Raw genomic sequence first — 21,775 nt, forward strand, 5'->3', positions numbered from 1 at the left:
TGTATCCAAACTTTTGACTGGTACTGTACATGCAACGACTTGTTCTACAAATCTTTGTATATTTATTGAGGCTACAAGACAGCTCTTTTCATTATTTTGTCTACAACATATTTTTATTAGCTTATATAATTGTAAAATATGGACCTTGTAGCTGTCATAAGGGCATGAAATCAGCTGAAGGCAAGGCACCGCAGCCATTGCTAGCTAGCCAACGCTACCAGCTAGCAGTACTGTAGCAACTAAATACAATATAATATTAGCCAGCTACATTCGTTCGCAGCGACGCCGTTTTTCAAACAAAGTCAACACCGCAGCGATTGCTAGCTAGCCAACGCTACCAGCTAGCAGTACTGTAGCAACTAATTACAATATAATTTTAGCCAGCTACATTCGTTCGCAGCGACGCCGTTTTTCAAACAAAGTCAACACAGCAGCCATTGCTAGCTAGCCAACACTACCAGCTAGCAGTACTGTAGCAACTAAATACAATATCATTTTAGCCAGCTACATTCGTTCGCAGCGACGCCGTTTTTCAAACAAAGTCAACACCACAGCCATTGCTAGCTAGCCAACACTACCAGCTAGCAGTACTGTAGCAGCTAAATACAATATAATTTTAGTCAATGAGAATTTTGCAACATAAAGCTTCCCTTTCTGAACATTCGAGATGTGTAGTCCACTTGTGTAGCTAGCATGACTGACTTTGTGCTAGCTAGCCAACGTTTAATTATTGCTGCGTTATGAAAGGAACTAGACACGGACACGAATTATCTGTTTAGTGTGTTAACACACTATTGGTAGTTTGTTGTAACCAAGTATTGGTGCTAAACCGTGTGTTTTTGGATGCTAGCATGCTAGTTAGATATGGCGTCAAAGGATACGGTGCCCTGGGTGGTTTTCATGGAAGAATACTGTACCAAGTTAGCTAGCTGAATAAAGTAAGTTAGAGTCTATTCCTAGAAACATTGAACCGCTGTAGTTTACAACAATTATAATTTCTAAAGTGGAAGTTGGGAGAGTTATATTCGGGTGTTTCAGTGAAACAATTATAGTTTCTGAGGTGGAAGTTGGGAGAGTTATATTTGGGAGTTGTGGTGAGGGAGCCCCCGCTCTCTCCTTTCCCAGATGTTTAGTTCATTTCATTCCGATCTCCTCTGCATTATTGTAGCCATTTGCTGCAGCCTGTCAACTTTGCCTCTGCCTATCCCTGTTCTCTCCTCTCCGCACAGGCTACACAAACGCCTCACACCGCGTGGCTGCTGCCTCTCTAACCTGGTGGTCCCTGCACGCACCACCCACCTGGAGTTCCAGGTCTCGGGCAGCCTCTGAACTGCCGTTCTGCTGCCAACAAGGCAGAGTTCATCCCAGCCTATGCTACCCTCCAGTCCCTCGACTTCTTGGCGCTGACGGAAACATGGATTACCACTGAAAACACTGCTACTCCTACTGCTCTCTCCTCGTCTGACCATGTGTTCTCGCATACCCCGAGAGCATCTGGTCAGCGGGGTGGTGGCACAGGAATCCTCATCTCTCCCAAGTGGACATTCTCAATTTTTCCCCTAACCCATCTGTCTATCTCCTCATTTGAATTCCATGCTGTCACAGTCACTAGCCCATTTAAGCTTAATATCCTTGTCATCTATCGCCCTCCAGGTTCCCTTGGAGAGTTCATCAATGAGCTTGACGCCTTGATAAGTTCCTTTCCTGAGGATGGCTCACCCCTCACAGTTCTGGGGGATTTCAACCTCCCTACGTCTACATTTGACTAATTTCTCTCTGCCTCCTTCTTTCCACTCCTCTCCTCTTTTGACCTCACCCTCTCACCGTCCCCCCCTACTCACAAGGCAGGCAATACGCTTGACCTCATCTTTACTAGTTGCTGTTCTTCTACTAATCTCACTGCAACTCCCCTCCATGTCTCCGACCACTACTTTGTATCCTTTTCTCTCTCGCTCTCCTCCAACACTACTCACTCTGCCCCTACACAGATGGTAATGCGTCGCCGCAACCTTCGCTCTCTCTCTCCCGCTACTCTCTCCTCTTCCATCCTATCATCTGTTCCCTCTGCTCAATCCTTCTCCCTCCAATCTCCTGATTCTGCCTCCTCAACCCTCCTCTCCTCCCTTTCTGCATCCTTTGACTCTCTATGTCCCCTATCCTTCCGGCCGGCTCGGTCCTCCCCTCTAGCTCCGTGGCTTGATGACTCATTGCGAGCTCACAGAACAGAGCTCCGGGCAGCTGAGCGGAAATGGAAGAAAACTAGACTCCCTGCGGACCTGGCATCTTTTCACTCCCTCCTCTCTACATTTTCTTCATCTGTTTCTGCTGCTAAGGCCACTTTCTACCACTCTAAATTCCAAGCATCTGCCTCTAACCCTAGGAAGCTCTTTGCAACATTCTCCTCCCTGCTGAATCCCCCCCCCCCCCCCCCCCCCCTCCTCCTTCTCTGTGGATGACTTTGTCAACCACTTTGAAAAGAAGGTTGACGACATCCGATCCTCGTTTGTTAAGTCAAATGACACTGCTGGTCCTGCTCACACTGCCCTACCCTATGCTTTAACTTCTTTCTCCCCTCTCTCTCCAGATAAAATCTTGCGACTTGTGACTGCAGGCCGCCCAACAACCTGCCCGCTTGACCCTATCCCCTCCTCTCTTCTCTAGACCATCTCCGGTGACCTTCTCCCCTACCTCACCTCGCTGATCAACTCATCCTTGACCGCTGGCTATGTCCCTTCCGTCTTCAAGAGAGCGAGAGTTGCACCCCTTCTCAAAAAACCAACACTCGATCCCTCTGATGTCAACAACTACAGACCAGTATCCCTTCTTTCTTTTCTTTCCAAAACTATTGAGAGTGCCGTCTTTAGCCAACTCTCTTGCTATCTCTCTCAGAATGACCTTCTTGATCCAAACAAGTCAGGTTTCAAGACTGGTCATTCAACTGAGACTGCTCTTCTCTGTATCACGGAGGCTCTCCGCACTGCTAAAGCTAACTCTCTCTCCTCTGCTCTTGTCCTTCTAGACCTGTCTGCTGCCTTTGATACTGTGAACCATCAGATCCTCCTCTCCACCCTCTCCGAGCTGGGCATCTCCGGCGCGGCTCACTCTTGGATTGCGTCCTACCTGACCGGTCGCTCCTACCAAGTGGCGTGGCGAGAAGCTGTCTCCGCACCACGTGCTCTCACCACTGGTGTTCCCCAGGGCTCAGTTCTAGGCCCTCTCCTATTCTCGCTATACACCAAGTCACTTGGCTCTGTCATATCCTCACATGGCCTCTCCTATCATTGCTATGCTGACGATACACAACTAATCTTCTCCTTTCCCCCTTCTGATAACCAGGTGGCGAATCGCATCTCTGCATGTCTGGCAGACATATCAGTATGGATGACGGATCACCACCTCAAGCTGAACCTTGGCAAAACGGAGCTGCTCTTCCTCCCGGGGAAGGACTGCCCGTTCCATGATCTCGCCATCACGGTTGACAACTCCGTTGTGTCCTCCTCCCAGAGTGCGAAGAGCCTTGGCGTGACCCTGGACAACACCCTGTCGTTCTCCGCTAACATCAAGGCGGTGACCCGATCCTGTAGGTTCATACTCTACAACATTCGGAGAGTACGACCCTGCCTTACACAGGAAGCGGCACAGGTCCTAATCCAGGCACTTGTCATCTCCCGTCTGGATTACTGCAACTCGCTGTTGGCTGGGCTCCCTGCCTGTGCCATTAAACCCCTACAACTCATCCAGAATGCCGCAGCCCGTCTGGTGTTCAACCTTCCCAAGTCTCTCACGTCACCCCGCTCCTCCGCTCACTCCACTGGCTTCCAGTTGAAGCTTACATCTGTTACAAGACCATGGTGCTTGCCTATGGAGCTGTGAGGGGAACGGCACCTCCATACCTTCAGGCTCTGATCAGTCCCTACACCCAAACGAGGGCATTGCGTTCATCCACCTCTGGCCTGCTGGCTCCCCTTCCTCTGCGGAAGCATAGTTCCCGCTCAGCCCAGTCAAAACTGTTCGCTGCTCTGGCACCCCAATGGTGGAACAAGCTCCCTCACGACGCCGGACAGCGGAGTCACTCACCACCTTCCGGAGACATTTGAAACCCCACCTCTTTAAGGAATACCTGGGATAGGATAAAGTAATCCTTCTACCCCCCCAAAATTTTTTTTTTAAATTGTAAAGTGGTTATCCCACTGGCTATAAGGTGAATGCACCACTTTGTAAGTCGCTCTGGATAAGAGCGTCTGCTAAATGACGTAAATGTAAATGTAAATGTAAGTTGAAGTCTTCAGAGAGTAGATTTATTTACAGGTCTTGGTGACCCAATGATGAAAGCGTCATATCATACAGAATATACAAGTAGTTTCATCAAATATACAGGGGTAATAGCCCAAAGAAAATAGCCTCAGTATCATGTTTAACCTGTCCTATCTGAATGGACACCGGTAGATGGCAAGACTGTACACACTCCCCTTGAGAAACCAAATCGAATCTGTCTAACAATTGGCAATTACGTCCAATAAACTGGTTCTACAATGTAAAATACAATTTCCACATCCATTGTTACATTGGTACATTCGTCTTAATCAGATTTAATGATTATTAATGATATTTCAACACCATACATACATGGAACAATCATTTTCTCTTATTCAACATTCTTCTGACTCCAAAGCGTGGAGCGCAGGTCACATAGCCTATTTCTAGGCTACGTGACTCTCCACTGGCGGGAGTTTGGAGAGTGCAAGTGAAGAGCCTCGCTTATGGTGCATTTTTCAAATGCAAGCTTCATAAGGTGTGCACGCTCCTATTACGCACAACAAAAATGACAGAGACTAGGACACAGACAAATGGAACTTCGACATAACTCGGAAAATATGAACAAAGGAAACCATACATTGAATTAAATAAACCTACCTCATGAGTCTTGCGAATGTTCATCTGCACTATAAACATCACGCCCACTCAGAGAAGGGTAAGAAAAGGTTGGTTATAAAATGTAAATGGATTGTAGGCCTATCAAACATGAAACAGAAATGTCTATGTGTTGCAGTAAACGGTACGGAGATGGAATGATGAAATGCTAGCAATTATTGTAGTATTAGATGCAGGGGCGCAACTTTCACTCGGGACGGGGGGGACACATCCCCCTCACATTCTGAAATTGCATTTTTATCCCCCCCCCCCCAGTTTTATCATTGGAATGTGATACAAAACGAGATTACGGTGTGCTTTAGGACCATGCGGACGCCTCCGAGCGGTCGGGTAGGCTGTTTGGAGTGTTTATCAGACTCAATAAAATAATATATTAAAAAAATAAGTGTTGTTTAGTGTTGTGTTGTGTAGTGGCTTTGCTGGCATGCATCCAAAAAAGTGGTTGAGTTTGCCCTACCAAGATTTGCATGCTAAAATCGTCACTGGGTGTTTCCTTTGTGAATATTTGTGGTACATTTTGTCAAATATAATTGCAGCAAATGCTAGCTGGTTATTCAGTGTGTCTGGGGGTGTGTTATGTATTTTGTACAGCACCTCCCTTACCACAAAAGATTGCCATTTTGAAACTGCAGTAAAGGTGCAGTAACTGCAGTCGATTGGTATTTTGGGCGCAGTAATTGCAGAATAACTGCAGTGTAGCTCAGTTGGTAGAGCATGGCGCTTGCAATGCCAGGGTTGTGGGTTCGATTCCCAAGGGGGGCCAGTATGAAAAAAACAAAAAAAAAACATGTATGCACTCACTAACTGTAAGTCGCTCTGGATAAGAGCGTCTGCTAAATGACAAAAATGTAAACTGCAGTTATACTGCACTCTAACTGCAGTTACACTGCAAAATTACTGCAGTAAAAAAAACTGTTACTTTGGATGCAGTATTTGCCACATACTGCACTCTGACTGCAATTTAAGTTGCAGATGTTCACGAGAGGCTGGACAAGTATAGGAGGGAGCGAAGGTACTCACACTCATCTAAGTTGGACCCAGCCATCACAACATTGAAGCGAGAGGTTAGTGCTTTCACACCTCCCACCATGCCTGCTGTTAGACCCGTCACTGTACCGCCTTCCCCAGCCCAGGCTACTCAGGGCTCCGCTGAGGCGATGGACCGTATCATTGCAATGCTAGTGTGTGCTGGAGCAGAGGCCACAACAGTCTAACAGTCAGTTCCAAAAAGGGAATAGGAACAAAGTGAGGTCTTATGGGCCATGTGAAGTGTGTGGGAATACTGGACACAATACTCACTTTCACTGCAGGGCCAATCACCTCTGCTTTCTCTGTCATGCAGCTGGCCATGCACGCTCTCAGTGCCCCAAGGCCGCAGCTCTGAGCCCAGCTGGTGGAGTACCCAAAGTAACCAAGCTCATAGCTGAGTACCAGTCCATCTTTTCCAGGCATTAGTTGGATTGTGGAAAAGCTACTGGCTGTTTTCATCGCATCCGACTCAGTGACGAGAAACCCTTTTGGATGCCATACCGACACCTTTCACCTAATCAGTATGAGAAGCTCAAGCAAGCATTGAATTAGATGGAAGAACGTGAAATCATAAGGAAGTCTATTAGTGAGTTCGCCTCACCCCTTTTCCTTGTCTGGAAGAAGTCTGGAGACCTGAGACTCTGTACTGACTTTCATTGGCTCAATGTTCGTACCATCAAAGACGCTCACCCACTCACTCACCAGGCTGACGCGCTGGCTACTTTAGGTGGAAATGCCTTTTTCTCCACGATGGACCTTATCTCTGGCTACTACAATGTGGAAATACATCAGGATGACCAGAGATTCACAGCCTTTACATCGACATTTGGATTGTATGAATACAACCGTATGCCACAGGGGTTATCTAATAGTTATGCAACATTCATGAGGATGATGCTAAATATCTTCGGGGATCAGAACTTTCTTAGCCTGCTGTGTTACCTTGATGATGTCTTCGTCTATGCGCCCACTGAAGACCTGGCTTTGCAGTGACTAGAAATGGTCTTTGAATGTCTGATATTACGTATTTTATACAGGATTAGTTAATGTTTGATAATTGAGAGCTGCATAAGGATTTGGAGGATGAGGACATTCCATGTATTTATTTCTGTCACTGGTGGGTGCCAGAAGGTATGCGGACCAAGATAGCTGGGGGGCCACTGGTGCTAATCTTAGAATGAGTATGTGATGGAATATCCTGACTAGGGTGCAACACGATTTCATATAGGGTGATCCTCTATATGTGGCGAGGAGTGACACTCAATAATGGTTGGCAACTGTTGGATAGAATTAGCTTGCAAACAAGTATATAAGCTAAGAGATTTCCTTTGTTCAGTTAGTTCATATAGCAGTGGGCCACCCACGGGCCGTTTGCTATGTGAACCCGGTACCGCAATATTAAACACTTTGAATCAACTCTCCATGTACAGTTGAAGTCGGAAGTTTACATACACCTAAGCCAAATACATTTAAACTCAGTTTTTCACAATTCCTGACATTTAATCCTAGTAAAATGTCCCTGTCTTAGGTCAGTTAGGATCACCACTTTAATTTAAGAATGTGAAATGTCAGAATAATAGTAGAGAGAATGATTTATTTCAGCTTTTATTTCTTTCATCACATTCCCAGTGGGTCAGAAGTTTACATACCCTCAAATAGTATTTGGTAGCATTGCCTTTCAATTGTCTAACTTCGGTCAAACGTTTTGGGTAGCCTTCCACAAGCTTCCCACAATAAGTTGGGTGAATTCTGGCCCATTTCTCCTGACAGAGCTGGTATAACTGAGTCAGGTTTGTAGGCCTCCTTGCTCGCACACGCTTTTTCAGTTCTGCCCACACATTTTATATAGGATTGAGGTCAGGGCTTTTTGATGGCCACTCCAATACCTTTTGCGACCAAGCTTTAACTTCTTGACTGATGTCTTGAGATGTTGCTTCAATATATCCACATAATTTTCCTTCCTCATGATGCCATCTGTTTTGAGAAGTGCACCAGTCCCTCCTGCAGCAAAGCACCCCCACAGCATGATGCTGCCACCTCCGTGCTTCACGGTTGGGATGGTGTTCTTCGGCTTGCAAGCAACCCCCATTTTCCTCCAAACATAACGATGGTCATTATGGCCAAACAGTTATATTTTTGTTTCATCAGACCAGAGGACATTTCTCCAAAAAGTACAATCTTTTCCCCATGTGCAGTTGCAAACCGTAGTCTGGCTTTTTATGACGGTTTTGGAGCAATGGCTTCTTCCTTGCTGAGTGGCCTTTCAGGTTATGTCGATATAGGACTTGTTTTACTGTGGATATACAGTGGGGAAAAAAGTATTTAGTCAGCCACAAATTGTGCAAGTTCTCCCACTTAAAAAGATGAGAGAGGCCTGTAATTTTCATCATAGGTACACGTCAACTATGACAGACAAATTGAGAAAAAAGAATCCAGAAAATCACATTGTAGGATTTTTAATGAATTTATTTGCAAATTATGGTGGAAAAAAAGTATTTGGTCAATAACAAAAGTTTCTCAATACTTTGTTATATACCCTTTGTTGGCAATGACACAGGTCAAACGTTTTCTGTAAGTCTTCACAAGGTTTTCACACACTGTTGCTGGTATTTTGGCCCATTCCTCCATGCAGATCTCCTCTAGAGCAGTGATGTTTTGGGGCTGTCACTGGGCAACACGGACTTTCAACTCCCTCCAAAGATTTTCTATGGGGTTGAGATCTGGAGACTGGCTAGGCCACTCCAGGACCTTGAAATGCTTCTGACGAAGCCACTCCTTCGTTGCCCGGGCGGTGTGTTTGGGATCATTGTCATGCTGAAAGACCCAGCCACGTTTCATCTTCAATGCCCTTGCTGATGGAAGGAGGTTTTCACTCAAAATCTCACGATACATGGCCCCATTCATTCTTTCCTTTACACGGATCAGTCGTCCTGGTCCCTTTGCAGAAAAACAGCCCCAAAGCATGATGTTTCCATCCCCATGCTTCACAGTAGGTATGGTGTTCTCTGGATGCAACTCAGCATTCTTTGTCCTCCAAACACGACGAGTTGAGTTTTTACCAAAAAGTTCTATTTTGGTTTCATCTGACCATATGACATTCTCCCAATCCTCTTCTGGATCATCCAAATGCACTCTAGCAAACTTCAGATGGGCCTGGACATGTACTGGCTTAAGCAGGGGGACACGTCTTGCACTGCAGGATTTGACTCCCTGGCGGCGTAGTGTGTTACTGATGGTAGGCTTTGTTACTTTGGTCCCAGCTCTCTGCAGGTCATTCACTAGGTCCCCCCGTGTGGTTCTGGGATTTTTGCTCACCGTTCTTGTGATCATTTTGACCCCACGGGGTGAGATCTTGTGTGGAGCCCCAGATCGAGGGAGATTATCAGTGGTCTTGTATGTCTTCCATTTCCTAATAATTGCTCCCACAGTTGATTTCTTCAAACCAAGCTGCTTACCTATTGCAGATTCAGTCTTCCCAGCCTGGTGCAGGTCTACAATTTTGTTTCTGGTGTCCTTTGACAGCTCTTTGGTCTTGGCCATAGTGGAGTTTGGAGTGTGACTGTTTGAGGTTGTGGACAGGTGTCTTTTATACTGATAACAAGTTCAAACAGGTGCCATTAATACAGGTAACGAGTGGAGGACAGAGGAGCCTCTTAAAGAAGAAGTTACAGGTCTGTGAGAGCCAGAAATCTTGCTTGTTTGTAGGTGACCAAATACTTATTTTCCACCATAATTTGCAAATAAATTCATTAAAAATCCTACAATGTGATTTTCGGGATTTTTTTTCTCAATTTGTCTGTCATAGTTGATGTGTACCTATGATGAAAATTACAGGCCTCTCTCATCTTTTTAAGTGGGAAAACTTGCACAATTGGTGGCTGACTAAATACTTTTTTTCCCCACTGTAGATACTTTGCTGCTGTTCTGGGATTGATTTGCACTTTTCGCACCAAAGTACGTTCATCTCTAGGAGACAGAACGCGTCTCCTTCTTGAGCGGTATGACGGCTGCGTCGTCCCATGGTGTTTATACTTGTGTACTATTGTTTGTACAGATGAACGTGGTACCTTCAGGTGTTTGGAGGTCTACAATTTTTTTTCTGAGGTCTTGGCTGATTTCTTTTGATTTTCGCATGATGTCAAGCAAAGAGGCACTGAGTTTGAAGGTAGGCCTTGAAATACATCCACAGGTACACCTCCAATTGACTCAAATGATGTCATTAAGCCTATCAGAAGCTTCTAAAGCCATGACATTATTTTCTGGAATTTTCCAAGCTGTTTAAAGGCACAGTCAACTTAGTGTATGTAAACTTCTGACCCACTGGAATTGTGATACAGTGCATTATAAGTGAAATAATCTGTCTGTAAACAATTGTTGGAAAAATGACTTGTGTCATGCACAAAGTAGATGTCCTAACCGACTTGCCAAAACTATAGTTTGTTAACAAGAAATGTGTGGAGTGGTTGAAAAACTAGTTTTAAGTGTATGTAAACTTCCGACTTCAACTGTAAGTGTTTTAACTATTCTCTTGCATCCTGAACTCCTCGATACCAGAAAACTCATCATAACAATGTCTCAAGGCTCACAACCTGAAGTTGGCCCCAGAAAAAGTGTCACTTTTTCACAGAGGTATGTGATGTTCTTGGGGCATATCATCAGTGCGGATGGCTAGCTACAGATCCTGAGAAAGTGAAGGCCATTGCAGGCGTGACGGAAGCTGACCTGATGGAAGACGGTACTGACATCCCCTCTCAGAAGAAATTGGAGTCATTCCTCTGGATGGAGGTGTATTACCAACAGTTAATTGAAGGCTGCTCGACCATCGCAAAGCCTCTCTTTGGGTTGACAACTGGGCACAAGGCTCCACTCTGCAAGATGAAGAAGCGACACTCACCTGTCAGGAAGCTGATAGCAGCTGACTGTGCTATCCCAGGTACAAAAAGGGGGATCTACAGCGAGACCAATAGCCTTCGTGAGCAAGTCACTCAGTTATGCGCAGTCGAGGTATCCTGCACAAAAGCTTGAGTTCTTTGCCATGAAATGGGCTATCTGCGATAAGTTCCACCATTGGCTACGGGGGCAGCAATTCACCGTATGGACAGATAACAATCCCTTGACATACATTCGGACAAAAGCAAAGCTTGATGCTTGTGAGCAGAGATGGGTTGCCAAGCTGGCACCGTACAAGTTTGACATCAAGTACATCCCTGGTCCCAAAAACTTTGTTGCAGATGCCCTGAGCAGAGAGAGTACTTCATACGACCCAGTTCCGTACGAGACATTACTAACCGAAGCTAATGCTGTGCGCACAGACCAAGTGCAAGATGTGTTTCGCTGGTCCACCCATCCCTTTGACAAAGCCTTTAACACCAACGAGGTAGTCATTAACTGCCAGACTGCTGTTGACACCCCATCTGGTGCTTTATCAAGACAGGAAGTTGCTGCTGTTCTTCACTCACACAGGCGCTGGGTGGAGGATGTGAGTTCCCGTGCACTGCTGTTGCCACAGCTTCCACAGGCTGTGATGCCATCAGAGCAGTCCGATGTCGATGTGCTGCCACAAGACCAACTGTTGAGTAAGCAGCGTGATGACGACGTGATGAGCAGAGTGATCTTCTTTGTGGAGCGGGGATGAAGACTGTCACGGAGAGAACGTCCTCACGTGTCTGTCGAGGTTCTGCGTCTTCTCAGAAGTTGGAATAAGTTGACCATAAAGATGGGTGTATTGTATCGCGTTTCGAAGAACGTGGTTACAAAGAGGAAAGCTTACCTGTATGTGGTCCTAGTCTCCATGAGAGCCATGGTGTTGAAGGGTGTCCATGATGAAGCTGGCCACCAGAGACAACAGAGGACTATGTACCTGACAAGACAGAGGTTCTTCTGGCATGGTCTGGAGAGGGATGTTAAGGAGTATGTGCGGTGCTGCAGGAGATGCGTCGTGAACAAGACTCCTGATCCGGAGGCCAGAGCTCCGCTGGAGAGTATAATCACAACTGAGCCTCTCAACCTAGTGTGCATTAACTTTTGGTCTGCAGAAGATTCCACAAACAAGTCCCTGGATGTGCTCGTTGTTACTGACCACTTCACCAAATTGGCTCATGCCTTCTTGTGTCCGAACCAGTCTGCTAAGTCTGTGGCTCATCAGTTATGGAACAACTACTTCTGTGTCTACGGGTTACCTCACGGTATACACTCAGATCACGGAGCCAACTTGGAGAGTACTCTAATCGCAGAGCTCTTGAGCGTTGCAGGCGTCCAGAAGTCCCACACCATGCCATACCATCTGATGGGCAATGGGTCCTGTGAAAGGCTGAATAGGACATTGGGAAACATGACCTGGGCTCTGCCGGCGAGAGCAAAGCACAGATGGCCTCAGGCTCTGAAGTCTCTCACGTATGCATACAACTGTACAATCCATGAGACCACAGGCTTTGCCGATTTCCTGCAGTGGATGATGATGATGATAGTGATGCTGAGTACAGAACAAAGGTGTGGGTGTCGGAGCTGCCCTCAGAAGGAACAGGTGACACGAGCCTGGAGGATGATGTGTGATCCTTGGATGCTCAGGACATTTCACATCTTGATTCTGTTCCAGATGTATCGTGTTACGGAGGGGGTCGCAGTTCCGGAGCGACCCACTAGGTGTCCTCCTCCGACAATCTTAGGCACCTCCTCACTCACAGTCTGGACTAATCATGATCCTATTGGTGTCACCTGTGTCTACCTGTTCACCTGTGTATTTATGCCCTCACTTCCCTGTGTTCCCTTGCTCAGTTTTCTCTGCTAGTTTCTCGATGCCAAGCAGTACGAATCAGTGTCTGATCACGAGGCGTATGTACAGATACTTGAGAAGTGTTCTCCCTGTTTCATTGTTGTTTCAGTCGTAGTTAGTATTTCGTATTTTTGCTGTCAGCCTGTTTTTGGAGACCAATTTGCTCCTCATTTATTTTATCGCGAAAAGTCCGTTATTTTGTATCCTGGATTTGGGACCACCAGTAAAGATCCTTGTTTCACCATCTCTGCCTACTGCCTACTGTCTATCCTGCACCGCACCTGGGTCACACCTCACACCAACCCTTACAGTATCGTAGCCTGAGGTCCTGCCTCAATCAGAGTCCTCGAGACTCTGGCTCAGAACTTAACAGTGTAGTGAGTGAGCACACTGACCAGTCTCCTTCTGACCATCCCCATACTGACCTACCAAACTCTGACCATTCCTTACCTGACCAGTTACACACTGACTGTGTTGACGCACCCACCATCACCACAGCACACGACACTGTCACCCCTTGTGTAGTTGAAGGTTCTCTGGGTCGTATTAGGTTAAGGGCAGGAAGACTACTTCAACCAGTGTCGAGATTTATTGAGATTAGTAATCAGCAGAGAGTTAGAGATTGAAAGGTTTTCATACCTATGTGAAGGTGAAGTCATCGGGTGAAGTTGTGTCTCTCTCTGGCGGGAGGTAAGCTTGGCTTATATGGCTTATATGGTGTCGAGTAAAGCTTAAACCATGTATTTAGATTGTAGTTAGGTATTGTAGGTAGTCATCGTAGGTTATTGTAGTTATCGTAGGTTATTGTATGTAATTATTCTAGGTAAGTATTGTATTCGGCTGAGCCCGGTGAAGCACGAGGCTAGCTAACCCACTACCTGGACTAGCTAGCGGGTAGCTACTGGTAACTATTAGCAACTGTGTATAGTTGATTCACGCTTGAGAGTACCTGTAATTACGCCAGCTAGCTGCCTACCATTCAGCTGTTTTTCTAACCTCATTGTCTGAAGCGTTAACGTTAGGTAGTTAGTAGCTACTGTGCTCGAAATGTAGCTAGCTTGTTGCTACCTGGATAGCTAACTAAACAATAGCTGGAACGACCTAGCGAATAGATGCAAACTGGCTGAGTCGATTCAGTGGCTAGCTTTGCCCTTGGCTAGCTAACAGTAGCTGCTAGGGGTAAGTAACCTACATTTGTGTTTTGTTTTTACATACTGGTAACCAGAGTCGTTCAAGGGAATTCGGGACATGGGTGACTAGTTAACGTTAGCTTGGCTCTCTCTGTGTGTTCGTTCCGTGGGAGGAGGTTTTTTTTCGTTGGCAGAAAGCAATGGCTAGCTAGTATGCTAACTATTCTAGCTAACTAACTGGCTGAATAAGTTGACGTCGGACTCGCTCAAGCTGTCGGGACTAACCCAGAACATTACACAACGATAGACATGGACACGAATGATCTGCTTGGCTTGTTGACACACTGGTGGTTTGTTGTGGCCGAGTATTGGTGCTAATCCATGTTGTTGGAGGCTGGCATGCTAGTTGGCTGTGGCATCATAGGATTCGATGCCCTGGACGGTTTTCACGGAAGAATACTGTACCAAGTTAGCTAGCTGAATAAACTAAGCTAGTCTATTCCTAGAAAACATTGAACCGCTGTAGTTTACAACAATTATAGTTTCTGAGGTGGAAGTTGGGAGAGTCATATTTGGGTGTTTCAGTGTAACGTAAGTGAGGGAGGCCCCGCTCTCTCGCTTTCCCAGATGTTTAGTTCATTTCATTCCGATCTCCTTTGCATTATTGTAGCCATTTTCTGTAGCCTGTCAACTATGCGTCTGTCTATCCCGGTTCTCTCCTCTCCGCACAGGCTATACAAACGCCTCACACCGCATGGCTGCTGCCACTCTAACCTGGTGGTCCCTGCACGCATGACCCACGTGGAGTTCCAGGTCTCCGGCAGCCTCTGGAACTGCCGTTCTGCAGCCAACAAGGCAGAGTTCATCTCAGCCTATGCTACCCTCCAGTCCCTCGACTTCTTGGCGCTGACGGAAACATGGATTACCACTGAAAACACTGCTACTCCTACTGCTCTCTACTCGTCTGACCATGTGTTCTCGCATACCCCGAGAGCATCTGGTCAGCGGGGTGGTGGCACAGGAATCCTCATCTCTCCCAAGTGGACATTCTCTCTTTTTCCCCTGACCCATCTGTCTATCTCCTCATTTGAATTCCATGCTGTCACAGTCGCTAACCCATTCAAGCTTAACATCCTTATCATCTATCGCCCTCCAGGTTCCCTTGGAGAGTTCATCAATGAGCTTGACGCCTTGATAAGTTCCTTTCCTGAGGATGGCTCACCCCTCACAGTTCTGGGTGACTTTAACCTCCCTACGTCTACCTTTGACTCATTTCTCTCTGCCTCCTTCTTTCCACTCCTCTCCTCTTTTGACCTCACCCTCTCACCGTTCCCCCCTACTCACAAGGCAGGCAATACGCTTGACCTCATCATTACTAGATGCTGTTCTTCTAATAATCTCACTGTAACTCCCCTCCAAGTTTCCGACCACTACTTTGTATCCTTTTCTCTCTCGCTCTCCTCCAACACTACTCACTCTGCCCCTACTCAGATGGTAATGCGCCGTCGCAACCTTTGCTCTCTCTCTCCCGCTACTCTCTCATCTTCTATCCTATCATCTCTTCCCTCTGCTCAATCCTTCTCCCTCCAATCTCCTGATTCTGCCTCCTCAACCCTCCTCTTCTCCCTTTCTGCATCCTTTGACTCTCTATGTCCCCTATCCTCCCAGCCGGCTCGGTCCTCCCCTCCTGCTCCGTGGCTTGACGACTCATTGCGAGCTCACAGAACAGGGCTCCGGGCAGCCGAGCGGAAATGGAGGAAAACTAGACTCCCTGCGGACCTGGCATCTTTTCACTCCCTCCTCTCTACATTTTCTTCCTCTGTTTCTGCTGCTAAAGCCACTTTCTACCACTCTAAATTCCAAGCATCTGCCTCTAACCCTAGGAAGCTCTTTGTCACCTTCTCCTCCCTGCTGAATCCTCCTCCCCCCCCCCCTCCTCCCTCTCTGTAGATGACTTCATCAACCATTTTGAAAAGAAGGTTGACGACATTCGATCCTCATTTGTTAAGTCAAATGACACTGCTGGTCCTGCTCACACTGCCCTACCCTATGCTTTGACTTCTTTCTCCCCTCTCTCTCCAGATGAAATCTTGCGACTTGTCACAGCCGGCCGCCCAACAACCTGCCCGCTTGACCCTATCCCCTCCTCTCTTCTCCAGACCATTTCCGGAGACCTTCTCCCTTACCTCACCTCGCTCATCAACTCATCCTTGACCGCTGGCTATGTCCCTTCCGTCTTCAAGAGAGCAGGAGTTGCACCCCTTCTCAAAAAACCTACACTCGATCCCTCCGATGTCAACAACTACAGACCAGTATCCCTTCTTTATTTTCTCTCCAAAACTCTTGAGCGTGCCGTCTTTAGCCAACTCTCTTGCTATCTCTCTCAGAATGACCTTCTTGATCCAAACCAGTCAGGTTTCAAGACTGGTCATTCAACTGAGACTGCTCTTCTCTGTGTCACAGAGGCTCTCCGCACTGCTAAAGCTAACTCTCTCTCCTCTGCTCTTGTCCTTCTAGACCTGTCTGCTGCCTTTGATACTGTGAACCATCAGATCACCCTCTCCACCCTCTCCGAGTTGGGCATCTCCCGCGCGGCTCACTCTTGGATTGCGTCCTACCTGACAGGTCGCTCCTACCAAGTGGTGTGGCGAGAATCTGTCTCCGCACCACGTGCTCTCATCACTGGTGTCCCCCAGGGCTCAGTTCTAGGCCCTCTCCTATTCTCGCTATACACCAAGTCACTTGGCTCTGTCATATCCTCACATGGCCTCTCCTATCATTGCTACGCAGACGACACACAACTAATCTTCTCCTTTCCCCCTTCTGATAACCAGGTGGCGAATCGCATCTCTGCATGTCTGGCAGACATATCAGTGTGGATGATGGATCACCACCTCAAGCTGAACCTCGGCAAGACGGAGCTGCTCTTCCTCCCGGGGAAGGACTGCCCGTTCCATGATCTCGCCATCACGGTTGACAACTCCGTTGTGTCCTCCTCCCAGAGTGCAAAGAGCCTTGGTGTGACCCTGGACAACACCCTGTCGTTCTCAGCTAACATCAAGGCGGTGACCCGATCCTGTAGGTTCATTACATTTTTACATTTTAGTCATTTAGCAGACGCTCTTATCCAGAGTGACTTACAGTTAGTGAGTGCATACATAATTTTGTTTGAGTATATTTTTTTGTTGTTTTTTGTTTTTCATACCCCCCCTTGGGAATCGAACCCACAACCCTGGCGTTGCAAACACCATGATCTACCAACTGAGCTACATCCCTGCCGGCCATTCCCTCCCCTACCCTGGACGACGCTGGGCCAATTGTGCGGCACCCCATAGGTCTCCCGGTCAGGGCCGGCTACGACAGAGCCTGGATTCGAACAAGGATCTCTAGTGGCACAGCTAGCACTGCGATGCAGTGTCTTAGACCACTGCGCCACTCGGGAGACCTATGGGGCGGCGCACAATTGGCCCAGCGTCGTCCAGGGTAGGGGAGGGAATGGCCGGCAGGGATGTAGCTCAGTTGGTAGAGCATGGTGTTTGCAACGCCAGGGTTGTGGGTTCGATTCCCAAGGGGGGTATGAAAAAAAAATGCTCTACAACATTCGGAGAGTACGACCCTGCCTTACACAGGAAGCGGCACAGGTCCTAATCCAGGCACTTGTCATCTCCCGTCTGGATTACTGCAACTCGCTGTTGGCTGGGCTCCCTGCCTGTGCCATTTAACCCCTACAACTCATCCAGAATGCCGAAGCCCGTCTGGTGTTCAACCTTCACAAGTTCTCTCACGTCACGCCGCTCCTCCGCACACTCCACTGGCTTCCAGTTGAAGCTCGCATCTGCTACAAGACCATGGTGCTTGCCTACGGAGCTGTGAGGGGAACGGCACCTCCGTACCTTCAGGCTCTGATCAGTCCCTACACCCAAACGAGGGCATTGCGTTCATCCACCTCTGGCCTGCTGGCCCCCCTACCTCTGCGGAAGCACAGTTCCCGCTCAGCCCAGTCAAAACTGTTCGCTGCTCTGGCACCCCAATGGTGGAACAAGCTCCCTCACGACGCCAGGACAGCGGAGTCACTCACCACCTTCCGGAGACACTTGAAACCCCACCTCTTTAAGGAATACCTGGGATAGGATAAAGTAATCCTTCTACACCCCCTTACCCCACACCCCCAAAAAAAAATTAAAAACATATTGTAAAGTGGTTATCCCACTGGCTATAAGGTGAATGCACCAATTTGTAAGTCGCTCTGGATAAGAGCGTCTGCTAAATGACGTAAATGTAAATGTGAGGTATCTCTCTTATGAGTATTTTGTTTTGTTAAAGGCTAATATGTGAATACAGAGGGTCAAAGGTATTTACATATTTTATTTGTTGTTGTTTTTTTACAACCCTGTGGACATGGTTAGATGTCAAAGAATGAGAGGAGGATCTAATAAGTCCCTTATTGTGGTTTTCTTTTTTATTTGAGGTCCTTTCAAGTCACTGAGTATAATTAACATGTGACAGGCATGTTTACCTATGAGGGCTAAGGGGACTGGTCAACCTCTTTTCACTCTAATTCTCGTGGAGAATAGTCTGACGACTGGAATATTTAGTGACTGTTTTAGAAGTAGGGTCTGCATCCTCAATACACATCTCTACCTTTTTATTTTCTCTTCTAAGTTGTAAAGAAAATTATTCTGCATCATTTTCTACATACAGTGTGTTGAGTGTTCCTGTACCTGGTATGTTTGCATAGTGCAGTTGTGTATTTTCTGTTTAGTTTGCAAGTGGAATTCAGTAGGGGGGAGTGTAACAGGGTTATTATTGGTGATTCCCGTAGCCACTCTATTGTAAGCCAATTCGTTTTTTGGTTTTCGTTTTGGTATTGCCTTCACCAAATCAACATGGAATCTTACTAGCTGGTTTGCATTGCTTGCTTACGAAGGGTGGTGTTTGAGTTAGAATAATCCCAGTCAACAAGCGCCAAACCAGCGGTAAATTAACTGTTGCAAAGCACTGTACATCAAAAGTGATTTTTATACTCATAAGTGCAGATCGGAATGTACAAGTTATATACATTTGTTTGTAAACATTGCTGGAAATTGTAAATGAGATATGGTGTTTTGTTTTTGAATACTTGTGGTACATTTTGTTGAATATAATTTCAGTAAATGCAAGCTGGTTATTCACGGTGTCTGGGGGTGTTTTATGTATTTTGTACAGCGCGCATGCAGAGAGTAGAATGATCTGTGGTGGCTGCATTGCATTATGTACTATCCGTGCTGTTTTTCTATCAGATAATAAATCCATGACTGGTGCTACATGCTGGAGTCCTTGTCGATTATTGTTTACCACGCAAGAAGAGTACTGTTACACTTGCATATTGATAATATCCCCATAATCTAAAATAGACATAAACATGGCCTGGCCAATTTCCTTCCTATTAACAAAAGTCAGACATGCTTTCTTTCTGTAAAATATGCTTTCTTTCTGTAAAATAAACCAACCTTGAACTTCAACTTCTTCACCAGCTCAGTGACATGTTTTTTAAATGACAGTTTGTCATCAAGCCAGATACCAAAAAATGTGTTGGAAGGAAGGAACTCAATTTCTGTACCATTCAAATGAGTTATTACAAAATAATTAAAATCTGGCTTATGGGACCGAGAAAAAAGCATGCATTTTGCTTTGTTTGCATTTCGCACAAATTTTTGATCCAATAGTGACCTCTGTATAGTAGGCTATTTTTCGTCCTGTTATCCCAATAGAAAAAATCATAACATTACCACTACCTAATCAGAAAGGGAAGGTCCAGCAACGCTACAATCAATGGTTGGCTAGTCAATATGTCAATCCAACTCAAGATGCAAGGTTTGTCAAATGACGAGTGTAAATCGTTTGATTTACTGCCTGAAGCTATACATAGCCTACTTGGTGTCATTGCTAAAACAATCATTCATACCACCATAAGACAGTGAAAATACATCATCCTTTTTTCAGCGTATAAATATAAAATATGCAGTATGTTCAACTTGGATAAAAATTAAAATGTAGTGATTAAATTCAATGGAAATTCAGAATGTGATATTTCTGTTCAGTATTTCTTGTATCTTGTTTAAGCAATTTATATCACTCCAAATGTGTAGCCTACATTCAACCATACTTTCTAGTTACATGCATATTGTTATTGCACCAATGAAACAATGAATTGCCTTCTAAAGCGGTCGTAAATATCCTTTATTTTGAGAGATGCATTGAGGAAGCGGCCTTGCTATAAGCACATAGATGCGTTATCATAACTCAATAACCTACAAAAATAACTATTTTACAGTACTGTAACTACAAGCGTTATTGACATAATTTGGTGGGGGGACTGTATTAACAATAAAGCACCCGGTGGGGAAAATATATATTTAAGAATAACTTCTTTAGAAAGTTCTTAACTGCATAAGGAGTAACATATTTATGCTATCAATTATACCCTATTCCTTTTATAGTGCACTACTTTGGCTCTGGTCAAAGGTACTGCACTATATAGGGAATAGGGTGCCATTTGGGACATATTCAGGCATTATTCTGCTCAGGAAGTGTGCTACAATTACTCTATTCTTGGAATATTTGTAAATCACTTTCTCAGAATAGGGCGATAGATATATCAAGGAATGAGGGCCCATTCAACCTTGCAACACTTTTGGCAGATTTTACCTTTATTTTTGTTGACTTCTGATATCAGGAAGTCTCCCTGTTGTGTAACATCATGTAACTAACGTCTCATATCAAGGATTTTATGTATATTACACTTTCTAAAAACTGCCCTTCTAATTTTCTGGAGGTTAAGTCCATATATGACAGGGTTTAATACAGGTGGTATAACAAGGAATTGTACAGCCATTGCATTACGCATATTTAGAGTAACATTAACATTACTATTCCACCCTTGCAAAATGTCAAACAGGGTCACTGTGATGAAAATAACCATTGTCAATAAATGTGGCACACATGTCTGTGTGAACTTCATCCTTCCCTCAGCTGACTTTACACAAGTCCTTACAACCTGACAGTAAGAAAAGGCAATGAAAAGTACCTGTAAAAGTTGAACCACTATTGTAAAAATGCTCCAAATCCGATTGATGGTAATGGGTAAACATGAATGCTTCAGTATAGACGGATTGTCACAGAAGATTTTATCAATGCGAGATCCACACAAAGGAAGTCTGACTGTTAAACTAAGTGTAATGAGTGCTATAAACAAAGGATAACACCAAGAAAATAAGAGTAACTTTCTAACAGTTAAAGATGTCACAATGGTATGATATAGTAATGGTCTGCATATTGCCACATACCTGTCATAAGACATCACTGTTAGAATAGTAATTTCACAGAGGACAGATGTGTATATTACATAGGCTTGAATCAAACATCCAACATAAGATATCACCTGAACATCTGACTGAAGGTCCAGTAAGAACTTGGGGTAGAAACCAGCGGTTCCGTACAATCCATTGACACATAGACTACACAGAAAGATATACATGGGCTCATGGAGGCCTTTCTCCTGAATGATTGTTTTGATCAGAGTCAGATTCACAGTGATGATGAGAAGGTATGTGATAAGAGACAATATAAAATATAATGATTTGTTGTTAAATGTCTCTTGTAAGCCAAATAGGTAAAAGAACTTGACTTGCGTTGAGTTCTCCATTGTTCATTTTCTTTCTCTGGTCAATGCAGCAATTCTTAGTCCTTACAAGGCTTGAGTGTGTATGGATGTGAATGAATGCAAGTCTGAATTTTTTTGATTCTGTGTAGGCTCAATCTAAACACAATCGTTTTAACAAAACAAATTCACATCCTCCATCAAACTATTATTCTTAAAAATAAAAAAAGATCCAGATAATATCTGTACATTATCAGACTTCTGAGGTGTGAA

General features: G+C 45.4%; 1 protein-coding gene across 1 annotated transcript in view; it reads right to left on the bottom strand.

Annotated features, from left to right (window-relative positions):
* Nucleotides 1-21,547, bottom strand: part of LOC311105794 (olfactory receptor 8I2-like) — a gene marked incomplete at both ends in the record, with an annotated part of 29,694 nt that extends 8,147 nt beyond the window's left edge. The window contains one exon of the mRNA XM_084147994.1: nucleotides 21,254-21,547. Coding sequence (XP_084004120.1) covers nucleotides 21,254-21,547 — 294 coding nt within the window. The remainder of the gene's footprint in view (nucleotides 1-21,253) is intronic.
* Nucleotides 21,548-21,775: the final 228 nt, after the last annotated feature.

Source organism: Coregonus lavaretus, assembly GCF_964263955.1.
Source record: "Coregonus lavaretus genome assembly, chromosome: 30".
Lineage (NCBI taxonomy): Eukaryota > Metazoa > Chordata > Actinopteri > Salmoniformes > Salmonidae > Coregonus > Coregonus lavaretus.